Source organism: Quercus lobata, chromosome 9 (genome assembly GCF_001633185.2).
Source record: "Quercus lobata isolate SW786 chromosome 9, ValleyOak3.0 Primary Assembly, whole genome shotgun sequence".
Taxonomy (NCBI): Eukaryota; Viridiplantae; Streptophyta; class Magnoliopsida; order Fagales; family Fagaceae; genus Quercus; species Quercus lobata.
The window spans coordinates 8,070,161-8,083,180 of NC_044912.1; the positions used below are offsets into that span (position 1 = coordinate 8,070,161).

The window sequence follows — 13,020 nt, forward strand, 5'->3', positions numbered from 1 at the left end:
AACTCGTTTTGGGATTTGGTTCCAAGTTGTTTAATGTGGACTATTTGGATTGCATAGAATAGACAGTCTTTTGAGGATGAGGGAAAAACTGTGGTTCAGTTATTAGAGTTTTGCCAGTGGACCCCCTTTGATTGGTCTCGATGTTGGGGTTATTCGGATGGTTCTACCCTTTTGGATTTTCTTTCATCTATTAGAATAGATTAGGGGATGCTTCTGTCTTTTTGTTTCTTCTTTTCCTTTGTTCACTTCCGTAAACTCTGTGTTTCTCTTGCTATTCTTTTATCAATAATATTCTCTTCTTACTTATCAAAAAAAAAGAGAACTTAATTGGTGAATCTTGCTAGCAAATAAGCATTTGAATATCAACTACAATGTGTTAGGAATCCTCCAATAGCAGGGTGTGACAGAGCTTGGTTCCTTTGAATCAAGCCATTTCAAGCACTGGTGCTCATCAATTGAGGCCTTATTCCCTCTCTGTGCCTTATCCAAGTCATTTTTGTTGCATAGTTAGATAGGGCCAAACTTCTTTTGTATTGATGTTTTTATTCTTTAATGTAGTACTGATGAGATTCATATATGCTTCCCATGACTAGCCCCTGTTGGTATCATCACTTATTTGCCAATTGTTGACAGGAGTGGGGTTAATTTAATACATAATGTTCTTTATAATTGTGTGTCAATTCTAAATTTTATGATTAAGCTGAAACAATATTGCTTTAGCCAACAGATGAGAGACCATGCGATCTTCATGAATACTGCTAATTGTGGCTTTCGTAATTTGTTATAAGCTTTTTAGTTTTTTCTGAACTGTGTTAAATGACTGCTAGTGTTGCTGAGATTGGTTTCTGAGATTTTCTTTCCTTCCTTACCCCCTTCTTTTACTGATTCTTAATTGGCTTAATGTATGTTTAATATGTTCATTTAAGCAGGTTCTATGTTTCTCTCATTGCTAATGAATTTTGACATTTTAATGTTCTTTTTATTTCTTTAACTATGATTCTAACTAGATTATTTTGTGTATAGTGGCATGTACAGTTGTATGCATTTGTAGACATGAATAAATGATATATAATAATCTTCTTTTTTGAATGATCAATCACTTTTATAAGCAAAAATATGATTTTGTTGAATTTGAATGAGCTTATAATAATTTTAGACTCAAGTACTTTAAAAATTCTCTTCATTTTAATTTGAAATTTCTCTTCATTTATGTGTCTTGTACAAGTACTTTAAAAATTCTATGTAATTTGAAATTTATCAAATCTATGTAAATCTTGAAATTATCAAGTCTTTTTGAAACATATGACTATTGAGAAATATTACCATTTGAAAAATATGACCCTTAAAAAAAAGCTTATATAATTGTTGGAAATTTTGAAAATGTTACCGTCGCTAAATTTAAAAATATAGCTGTAGGAATTTGAAAAATATAGTTGTTGGGAATGAATAAAGAAAGATTAAAAAAGAATAAAAAAAAGATTAAAGAAATAATAAAGAAAGAATGAAGAAATAATATTTAAATGAAATGGAGAAATGATAGAAAATCTATTGAAAAGTGTATTTCAAAAAGTTGGTAGGTAAAAGGTAAATGTCATTGTTCACTTTCTAAACAGTATAAAAATTTAGAGAAGTTGTTGGAGATGCTCTTAGTTAGATTAGAGGTGTCCACGGGTCGGTCCAGGTTGGGTTTGTGCCCAACTTGGAACCAACCCAATGACATCAGGTTTTCGGCAAGAAAACCCACTGTCGACCGCAAAGACCACAAAAACCAACAGGTCAAGTCAGATCGGACTTAGTTGGTTGGCGGTTGGGTCGGTCAAAGCCAATGAAGTGCTGTCGGAGGTTCCTAAGCAAAAAACACCAGATCTTCACCGAATTTGTGCAAAACCCTTTGGATCTGAGCAAAAAAACACCGGATCTTCGCTGGAGTTAAGCAAAACCCATCGGATCTTTGTCGGATTTGAGTAAAACCCATAGGATTTTTGTCGGATTTGAGCAAAACCCATTAGATTTTCGCCAGATCTGAGTCGTATTTGAGCAAAACCCACTACCGATCTAAGCAAAAACCACTAGATCTTTACCAAAAGTCACAAGATCTTCAAAGGACCTAAGCGAAAACCATTGTGTGTTTCGTTGGATCTGGGTAGATCTACCCTGTTTCAAGGACTAAGGCGGTCGGATTGGGTGGCTTGGTTTTTGGAGAAGGAGACCCTCCACCCGACCCGCCGACTTCGATTGTGGAACTCAGCAACCCACAGCCGATCGCCTCTATCCTCGGGTTGGTCCGATTTTGGTTCGGGTGGCTTTGGGTCGGACGGGTTCGTGGGGTCACGGTTGGGGATGGACAGCCCTAAGTTAGATGATTGCTTAAGCAATAGCCAATAGGATTTAGACACTTGTCAAGCATCTAGAAGGCTCCAATGCCAAACAAATAGTATAAGTACCACATTGTAGTTACTTTGTGATTAGTTTTTTGAATGCAATTGCATAGATTAGCCTAGTGCTATTTTCAAGAGATGAATTTCTCTTAAGAAGGTTTTGTCATGCCTTGTTCACTGTTCTAAGCAACTCTCGTTTCCCTTAATCAATTCTAGGCCTAAACAGCAGCCCCCTTGAAATCCCTGCATCACTATGAAAGAGGTCAGCGTACTTTATGTTCAGTTTGTATGGGAGAGGAGAGTGCTAAGAGAATTTTGTTTTACGTTGAGGAATTGATATCAAAGCAATCTATTGGTCTATTCATGAGTACGGTAAGAGAGGGGGACAATGTTTTTGTCCTCCAATTGGGGTCCAATCTTTTTGTTGATTTCTGAATTAGCCAAAGGCAGATGTAAGGGCTTCATAGTAATACCAGAAGGGAAGAAGGGGAGTGGATGGAGAGGATTTGGAAAGACGGTAGCAGAGGAGGAACCACGGTTGTGCACTAGTGGGATAGGAAATAAGGGAAAGGGGAAAATCTTGGATTTTCAATATTCAGCAGTGATTTATGTGATTCTTGTGGAGGCAAGCCTGGGAATGAGAAGGCTCAGATTGGGGGGGAGGTGGGGCATGATTTTTCTAATGTTAGTGAGGTGGGTCCTGCTGTTTTTAAGCCCAATGGTAGCACATAGGCTCAGTCTTTTAAATTGGTGCTAACCAAAGATTGTGGGCCATAGCCCAAATTTGTGAGGACTTTGGAAGCATAACTATAAGACATAAAGGGTCAATGCATCAGAATTTTATTGGGCCTATTTGATGTAGTTCATTTTAAATTTATCTGTTATCAGCTTATGTTGTATAATAATTAGTTTCCTTTTACTTTTAATAGCCTCTGTCACTTGTAACAAAAAGTTATTTAGCTGATAGATTGTCGGTGATAAGTGGAATAGTCTATTAGTTAGTTAGAGAAGTTAGTTAGGCTTTGGCCAATCACATGGCAGCCACATGGTGGGTCCTTGTAACTAACTCAACGGTTTGCTTATGTAACTTTAAATAAGCAAGGCTGCCCTTATTTTAACTAGTTGAATTTGAATCCAAGAAATTTGCTTATGAGTTATTATTCCAAGAGTGTGTCTCTTGAAAAGTTAGTTCATTATTTCTTTTCTCTAAGCAACTTTGCTTTCTAAAACATCTTTCCTTTTCACCATTTTTCATCCTTCACTATTTGTCTTTCATTTCAAGAAAGTAGTTTGTTTTACATTTTGGTATGAAATTTCTTTTTTTGTGATTGATGTTTTGGATGGTTGGTATCCCCTTTTTTGCCTTAAGCATGTGTGTAAAGCTTTGTGCGCTTGGTACTACATTTATTTGTTTGTAAAGTTGATAGTTTATAAATTAAAAATGAAAAAATTGATATATATATATATATATTTATGTGTGTTTGCAGGAAGAAGAGGTGTTCGTGGAGACTGCCCTATTGCAAGACAAGCTGCAGAAACAGATGGAATTACTGGAATTAAAGGTAATGCTGATGGGTTTGGAAAAAAATGTGTGTTCTACACTAAGTTAATTATACGTTTTTTACACACAAAATGATGTAGTCACCCTCTACCTTAGGCCAGCCAACCAACCCCCTCTACTCTTAGGAGGATTGTCGCCCAGCCACCCTCTACTCTTAAGCCAAAACAACCCGCCAACATTTTTGACCTTTTAGGGCAGGCACAGTGTTGTTAAAAGTGCTGAGTGCACTTAAGTGCAAAGGCCTCTTGGAGCCTAGGTGCAAAGCGCAAGCGCATGCCTGATTGATGTGAAGTGCTCATTTTATTTTTTTTTAAAATAAAATTTAAAAAAATATTAATGATCAATACAACAATCAAGTGATCAATTAATCATATAAATTACAATAAAAATTTTTATATAATTTATATAACATTTATAAAATTCTATTGTGCATTACAAAACATATGCAACCATGATATTTGATGGCCATGATTACAAAACATGGTTGAATCAAAATAGAAGTATAGAACCAAAAAGGCAAAGGCTAAAAGTACTAAAATGTTAAGTAATGTTATCTTTGCCTAACAAAATAAATCAATGCAAATATGCAATGCAATCCTAATACACATAATCATCATCCTCATTAAGTAAGGGACCATCATCATTGTCATCACAAGATTTGTAGCCCTCATATTTTCCTCATCATCTTCATCTCCATCATGAGGAGCATGTTGTGAACTAGAACTCGAACCTGTTGCTTGCCTTGGTGGCCTCATTCTTGATCTCAAGTTGAATCTTTCTTCTTCAACTCCAGAAGCTCTAGCAATACTACCCCATGTCAAAATATCATCATCAAACGCAAGATCATCTTCAGAAAATTCATCTAGTTCATCTTCTTCTATTCTTCTAGTCAACCACTCATTGCTATCATCTATATCTTTCAAAAAGATTGAATCAATTGTGTTACGCAATTATATCTCCGCTTCAAGGCTCTGTTGTACTTAATATATACCAAATCATTCATTCGGGATTGTGTAACCTATTTCTTTTCATTCTATGTACCTACATAATCCATATAGCCATATATTAATATGCATAGATGATGATATCATGATAATTATTAAATCATGAAATAAATTTCACAATTAAGTCCCTAACTTTTTAGTCTCTCACTGTTCAAACCAGTTCCGCTCGCACCTTGATGAACTATAAGCTAGGCTAAGAGCTTTTACAGCAAATTGCTGTAAACTTGGAGTTTAAGCTCCCTAATTAGACTACCAATCAGCTGTTAAGGAAAATAAAAAATGGTCTTAACTCTTAACCCTTAACTCAAACTTTATAAAAACGAAATAATTTTTCCATTTAATAAAATGGGCAAACTAATAAGTAACAACTAACAAAAGCTAACAAAGCAAATACCTGGTGCTTTTTTCTTTCTCAACCTAATAGCCATTTCCAACCCAAAGAGGCCCTCTTCTCTTTTATATGATGTCAACTCTTCAATAATCTTATCTTGTTGATTAATGTTTAGAACCAACATTTGTATGCATTTGTATAGACTAGTCATCACCTTTTCATCTTGCTCAATTTTAGAGCGATTATCGTAAAAATATTTTGGATTCAAGAAATAGCCAGCTGCATGCAAAGGCCGATGGAGTTGACATTCTCACCTTCGATCCATTATTTCAAAGATTTCTTTGTATCTTTCTTCCCTAATATTAAAAGATTTTTCAATTGCTTCTTTAGCTCGATCCATGGCCTTATGAATGTGCCCCATGACAATTTTTTTTCTCCCCATTAGCCAATCTAAGCACATGAACATTTGTATGCATTTTGTATAGGCCGGTCATCACCTTTTCATCTTGCTCAATTTTAGAGCGATTATCGTAAAAATATTTTGGATTCAAGAAATAGCTAGCTGCATGCAAAGGCCGATGGAGTTGACATTCTCACCTTCGATCCATTATTTCAAAGATTTCTTTGTATCTTTCTTCCCTAATATTAAAAGATTTTTCAATTGCTTCTTTAGCTCGATCCATGGCCTTATGAATGTGCCCCATGACAATTTTTTTTCTCCCCATTAGCCAATCTAAGCACATGAACAAGAGGACTTGACACTGCTGTAAACAACTGTGTTCCAAAATGTAGTCATTAGAATTGTTTGAGCCACCCTTTTTCCTGTTAGCTCCTTTACCCACTAGCTATGGGTCTGATCTTCTAAAGTAAACATCTTTCTCAAGTTTTCCTTTTGCTTATGTATACTTGATAATGTGAGAAAGGAAGCAGCAAATCGAGTTTTAGCCGGCCTAAGCAAGATCCCTTGCCCTGTATAGTGTCTCATCATGTTTATGAGACTTGTACGATTATATATATACCCAGTAAGCTCAATTGCCCTTTTTTATTGTACTCATGATTGTAGGAAGCTTTGCAATGACTTCCAATATCAAATCCAAACAATGGGCAACACATGGGGTCCAATACAAATGAGGTCGTTTTGCCTCCAATAATCGTCCTAATAATGTAAAAATATAAGTATGACAATTAGTAACAATTAAGATGAAAAGAAAAATATAATATGAATACTATTTTCTAATTTCATGAGATTAAAATACATAGTTTAATAAATAACTTCTTACTTGCCATCACATAACTTGAGTCATTATTAGTTATAACTTATCCAACTTTATCTTTTCCAATTTTCTCCACCATGCTATCAAGTAGTTGAAACATCCTTTCTTCGGTCTTCATATATGAAGGCGCATCAATAGATTCGATAAACATGCTTCTCTTAGAGCAATTCACCAAAAAATTTATCAAAGATCTTTAACTTTTGTCTTGCCTTCCATCAGACATAATGGAACATCTAGTTCTTGCCCATTATTTTATATGGCTCTTCATTATATCATTGGTGTGGGCCACTTCCTTTTTCAATAAAGGAACTCTCACTTCATGGTAACTTGGTGGCTTCATACCAATTCCATATCGTCCGATAGATTGAACTGCAGCTTTGAAACTCTCATAATTAACAACATTGAATGGAATTGCTGCTTCATACGTCCATCTTGCTATATCAACGCAAGCCTTTTCTCTTAACTCTTTCTTGTAAGCATCTTTAATTGTTGTTTGGACTCCCTTTCCGCTCTTTCCCATTTGAGTTGTTTTAGGAGGAGCGACAAATGCATCCATAGGACTTACATGCCTTGGTTTCTTTTTACTAGTGCCATTGCCACCTACATTTTTCACTTGTTTGCCATGAGCATCAACTTCAACAACCTCATCTTCCTCTTCTTCATCAAAAGCCACATCATCAAATTCAGCCATCAAATTTACTTGCTCTTTTTTTGTTTTTTTTTTCTTAGCATATATTGTTTAACTTCTTCCTTCACATGTTCAGGGCACTTTTGACAAACAACGATAGCTCTTTAACCGCCAACCAAGTGTTACTTAAGTCTATAAGCCCCTCCTTTTTGCAACTTTTCCACAGAAATTGCAAGTTAAATCATTTTTATTGTTTTGATCTAGATTCACATACTTCCATGCAATATTTTTTCTTGAATTTGAATCTCCAGTAGCCATAATGCATTAATGCCCTATTACTAATTACTAACATTAGTTAATAATTTAATCACTTAATAAATTTAAGAAAAATTCAATGAGTAAGTGCTATGTTGACATCTATTAGACATCTATTAAAGTAACTAAAGTTACTAAACAATTACTACATATAAATAATTTCATGCATTCATACATGTTTATTTTTTTTCATGAATGACCCAACTAAGAAAGATAGGAGTTTTTGGTTTCATAATGAGGGGAAAAAAATGGGAACAGGTTTAAGAAAAGAAAAAAGAAAAAAAGAAAAAAAAGAAACAGAGGAGCTGTGTGACTAGGTCGTGGGTTTCAAAATGAGGGGAAAAAAGAGAGAGGGGAAAATGGAACTGATTTAAGAAAAGAAAAAAAAACAGAAGAAGAAAGAGGAGCTGTGTGACTATGTTGTGGGTTTCAGAATGAGGGGGAAAAAAAGAGAGGGAGAGAAGAAGAAAGGTTTGAAAAGAGTAAAAAAGAAAGCTTTAAAAAGGAAGAATATAAGAGAGAGAGAGAGAGAGAGAGAGATGCCTTTGAGCTTGATACCGAGAGTGTAGTGGGGTTGGGAGTGTTTGACTTTAGTGTTTGTTTGTGTGGTTGTGGTCAAAAGTTCTAAAATATCTAAAGAGATAGGCTTAGGTGTATGGTAGCACACCACACTATTAGTTTTTATATAATAAATCAATGGCTTATATCAAACATATTTAGATCTAATGGCTAAAAATCAAATCAGAATTTAAAAAGAAAAAATAATTACAAAAAGCTCAAAAAAGCGTGCCTAAGGCGCACTTAGCACTTTTGTGAGGGCACGTCGCTTTAGAGGGGAAAAGCTCCAAGGGCTTTGCGCTTAAGCATGCTTAAAGCATGCTTTTAACATGCTTTTAACAGTACTAGGCAACCAGGCAGTCCCTTATTTTGACTTCTCAGATTTGCCATATATTCTCATTAATTTTAGCTTTGACTTATGTTGTGATAGTCTCCCTAGATGTAACTGTTTCCTAGTAGTTAAAGATTATAAATAGGCTTGTTATGTAAGAGTAGAATTATTTTTTATTTATTTTTTATGTAACTTATGGTGCTAGCCTGTTTGATGTGGCTAATTTGGAGGGAATGAAATACCTGCACTTTTAACAATGTTGAGCAATCTGTTGATCTTTTGAAGTCTTTGCTAGTTGGGACATTGTTTGGGTGGTCTCGTATTTGGAGTTTTACGCAATGTATTTCTGTATTTGATTTCCTGCAATCTGTTTCTGTTTCTTTGTGATTTTTTATTTGTATTTGTTTCAAGTACAGTCTGTTCATGATGTACTTTTTTATTAATGAAAATATCTATTATCTATCAAAAAAAAGAAAAGAAAAATTTATGTAACTTAGTTTTAGACCTGAGCAAAAACTATGTTTCTCTAACTTTTCTTTGTAATTCAAGTTTTGATTCTTAATTCTACGGCAATTCTAGTTCAAGTTCTCAATTATTTGATTTTGATTTCCATCTCAAAAATATGTGGGCAGGAGACTTTGAAGTTGGAACTAGAGTTTGCAAAAGAGCAACTCGATGTTTTAACAATTGAGGTAATATTGATGGTTCTTTAGGGAATAAACAATATGTATATAGTGTGTGTGCACTAAGTTTATTTTCACTCACAATGCAGATAGAGAAGATCGAGCTGGAGATCATTGCATACTACAAAGAAGTGAAGGTAATGCTGATGGCTCAATTACTCTGTATGCTAAAGTTCATTTTTACACCCTAAAATTTTGGTTAATTGTCATTTTGGTCATACATTAGTTCTCTTATGAGTGGTTGCTATTGGACCGTTAAGAAGTTAAGCACTATACTAGGTTTCTTGATGAATTCTTGAATAAAGATTGATGTTTAAGAGTTTAGGTTAGAAAAGAATGAATGTTGACGGTTGCTTGGAGCTGAAATAGGGGATAAACAAAAAATAACATAAATAAAACACTAGCATCACACAAACAAAGTTTAAAATAAGCTGTTGAATTTTATTAATCAATTGCTATATTCTGAAAGAACATGACTACAAAAGAGCTTTTATATAGAGGCTATAGTTATCCTTTTCCTAGTAGGACTTAGACTCTAAATAACCTATTCCTAGAATAAATAGGAATACTAATAATAATTAAATAAAAGACTTAATAATATGTAAGCATAAAATAAGACTCATGGGCCTTTGGTACGGCCAAGGACAGCCCATTCTAGATTTCTAAAAGACTCAATACTAATAACTAAAATGACCTATCAAAGGTGCTAAGAGGGCCCGACATCAAAACTAGAGCACAATTCTTGAATCTTAGTATATTTATGATAGAAATCAAGATCAAATAATTGAGAACTTGAATTAGAATTGCATTAAAATTAAGAATCAAAGCTGAAATTACGGAGAAAATAACTGGAGAAATAGAGTTTCTGTCCAGGTTTGAAACTAAGTTAAAAGTTACATCAAAAACTGATTGTACTCTTACAAAGCAAGCCTATTTATAATCTTTAACTATTTGGAAATAAAGTAGCTAATAGTTACATATGTCAAACCCGTAATTAAAGAGGATACATGGCAGATATGAGAAGTCAAAATAAGGGGGCTGCTAGCTGTCCTAAGAGGTCAGAAAAGGTGGCTGGCTGTTTGGCTTGTAGAGGGTGGCTGGTTGTCAGTCCTAATGGTATAGGGGGGTTGGTTGGCTGGCCTAAGGATAGAGGGTGGCTACATCATACTCCACTCCATAAAGGAAACTTGCCCTCAAGTTTCAGCTGGAAAATAAGGCTTCAATAGTTGGACCGTGTAGGCATTGTTATTGATTTTAGTCAATACTTTGCATGGACCTACTTTCCTTGCTCCCAACTTGGAATAGGAGCCGTGAGGACACCTTTCTTTAGTCAAAATCACTCATACAAGGTTCCCTTCCTTGAAAATTAGTCTCCTTCAGTGAATATCAGCAGTAGCCTTGTAGTTTGCATTGGATTGTTCAATTCTCTCCTTGACTTGTGCTTGGATAGATTGCATGAAATCTTTCATTTCTGTTGCTCTTACATTCTCCTTCTTAGAAAGTGGCAAGGTGGCAAGGGTGCCAAATCTAATATGCTAAGGTTTATTCCCATACACAACTTCAAAAGGAGATGTGTTAATAGTCCGATTAAGAGAAGAGTTGTAAGAAAATTCAGCCAAGGGAAGGATACTTTCCCAATCCCTTGGATTTTCTCCAATCAAGCATCTTAAGAGATTCCCAAGACTCCGGTTGACAACTTCGGTTTGACCATCCATTTGAGAGTGGAAAGAAGTGCTAAAGCTCAATTCAATTCCTATCTTGTGCCATAGAGTTTGCCAAAAATGAGCAGGAAATTTAGCATCCTTGTCGGAAACAATAGATAGGGGTACACCATGAAGCTTGTAGACTTCCTTGAAAAATAAAACAGCCACATTGGAAGCATCTGAAGTCTTCTTGCATGGGATGAAGTGAGCCATCTTGGAGAAACGATCCACTACCACTACCACCATGATTGAATCATTCTTTCGTTGTGTAGGTGGAAGGCCAAGAACAAAATCCATACTAATATATTCCCATGGTTTATTAGGCACTGGAAGGGGTAAATACAGACTTGCATTAGTGGTTGTACCCTTTCCTTTTTGACAAGCTTGGCACCTTTGAACATGCCACTCAACATCTTTAGTCATTCCCTGTCAAAAGGAGTATTGTTTAAGGAATTCTAGGGTCTTTGATTTGCCAAAATGCCTCAAATTATGTTGTTCAAAAATCATTAACTCCCTTAGAGAACATTTAGGCACACATAATTTAAGCCCATTGAAAAGAAATCCATCCTTCAACCAAAAGTCAGACTTGGCAGGTTGTTGTCCCTGTTGCAATTGTTGGTATAGATCACCAAACTGTGGATCATCTTGGTAATTCTCCTTTAAAAATTCAAAACGAGCGACCTTAGCTTGCATTTCCACCAAGATATTAGTCCTCCTACTCAACCCATCAGCACTTTGTTGAGAATTCCTAACTGATGTTTCAATGAGAAAGTGAATTGCTGCAAAAAGCTTACCCACTTAGCATGCCTCTTGTTCACATTAGATTGGCTATTAAGATATTTCAAAGCCTCATGATCGGTGTGTAGAATAAACTCCTTGTAGGCCAAATAGTAACTCCAATGCTTGATGGCTTGAATAATAGCATAGAATTCCTTGTCATAGGTAGAATACCTAAGTTTTGCTTCATTCAACTTCTCACTAAAGAATGCTATGGGCTGCCCTTCTTGGCTAAGGAAACAACCAATTCCCACTCCTACTGCATCACAATTAAGCTCAAATATCTTGTCAAAATTGGGCAAGGCAAAGATAGGAGCTTCGGTTAACTTCCTCTTCAAAAGTTGGAAGTTTTCTTGGGACAATTGGTGAGAGGTGCTGCAATGGTGCTGAAATTGCTAGAAGGTAGCAAGACCATGGAAACTCCTCATGCATGCTAGAAGGTGTAGGCCAATCAACAATTGCCTTAACCTTGTTTTCATTGATGAACACTCCTTTGGAGGATGCAACATACCTCAAGAACACCACTTGATCCATCCTAAAGCTACACTTTTTCATGTTATCAAAAAACTTCTCTCCTCAAAATGTTTAGCACGAGCTGTAAATGCACCAAGTGATCCTCCAAACAGCGGCTATACGCCAAAATATCATCAAAATACACCACAACACAAACCCCTAATAATGGTTGCAACATTTGTGTCATCGCCCTCATGAAAGTGCTAGGTGCATTTGTCAAACCAAATGGCATAACAAGCCATTCAAATAATCCATGATGTGTCTTGAAGGCCGTCATCCATTCATCTCCTGGGCGAATCCTAATTTGATGATACCCACTTAGCAAATCAATCTTAGAAAACACCTTTGAACCAGCCAAGCAATCTAGCATGTCATCCAATCTTGGAATTGGAAAATGATACTTGATTGTGATTTTGTTGATAGCTCTACTATTCACACATCCTCCAAGAGCCATCCTTCTTAGGAGTTAAGAGAGCAGGTACCGCACAAGGGCTAATACTAGCCCGAATGCAGCCTCTATCAAGAAGCTCTTGAACTTGTTTTTGCAACTCTGCCTTCTTCTTTGGAGCCATATGATATGCTGCCTTGTTTGGAAGGGGTGCACCCAGTACCAAGTCAATGGCATGTTGAATGTGCCGCATAGGAGGCAAATCGGGAGGTGACTCATGGGGAAAAACATCACCATATTGCTGTAATAACTCAGTGACAGCACTCGGAACATCAGTTCCAGCCACTGTGTTGACTGGAATTAATGCCAAAATGTAGCCACTATCTTGACTTTCTTGAATGAAGCTTTTAGAAGCAAATAAAGAGGTTGTAGAGGATGTAGAAGTCGTCTTTTCCTTCATTGGCAGAAAAGTAAATTGTTGGTTGTCTTTGCTTAAGGCATAGGTGTTCTTCTTCCCATCATGTATCGTTTGGAGATCATATTGCTAAGGTCTTCCAAGAAGGATATGGCACACAC

General features: G+C 35.9%; 1 protein-coding gene across 7 annotated transcripts in view; it reads left to right on the forward strand.

Moving 5' to 3' along the window:
* LOC115960747 (kinesin-like protein KIN-14C) overlaps positions 1–13,020 on the forward strand; it is a 108,118-nt gene that overhangs the window by 78,128 nt on the left and 16,970 nt on the right. For all 7 annotated transcript variants that reach the window (XM_031079734.1, XM_031079730.1, XM_031079731.1 and 4 more), the window contains 3 exons: positions 3,866–3,940; positions 9,013–9,072; positions 9,153–9,200. In XM_031079734.1, coding sequence (XP_030935594.1) covers positions 3,866–3,940; positions 9,013–9,072; positions 9,153–9,200 — 183 coding nt within the window. The remainder of the gene's footprint in view (positions 1–3,865; positions 3,941–9,012; positions 9,073–9,152; positions 9,201–13,020) is intronic.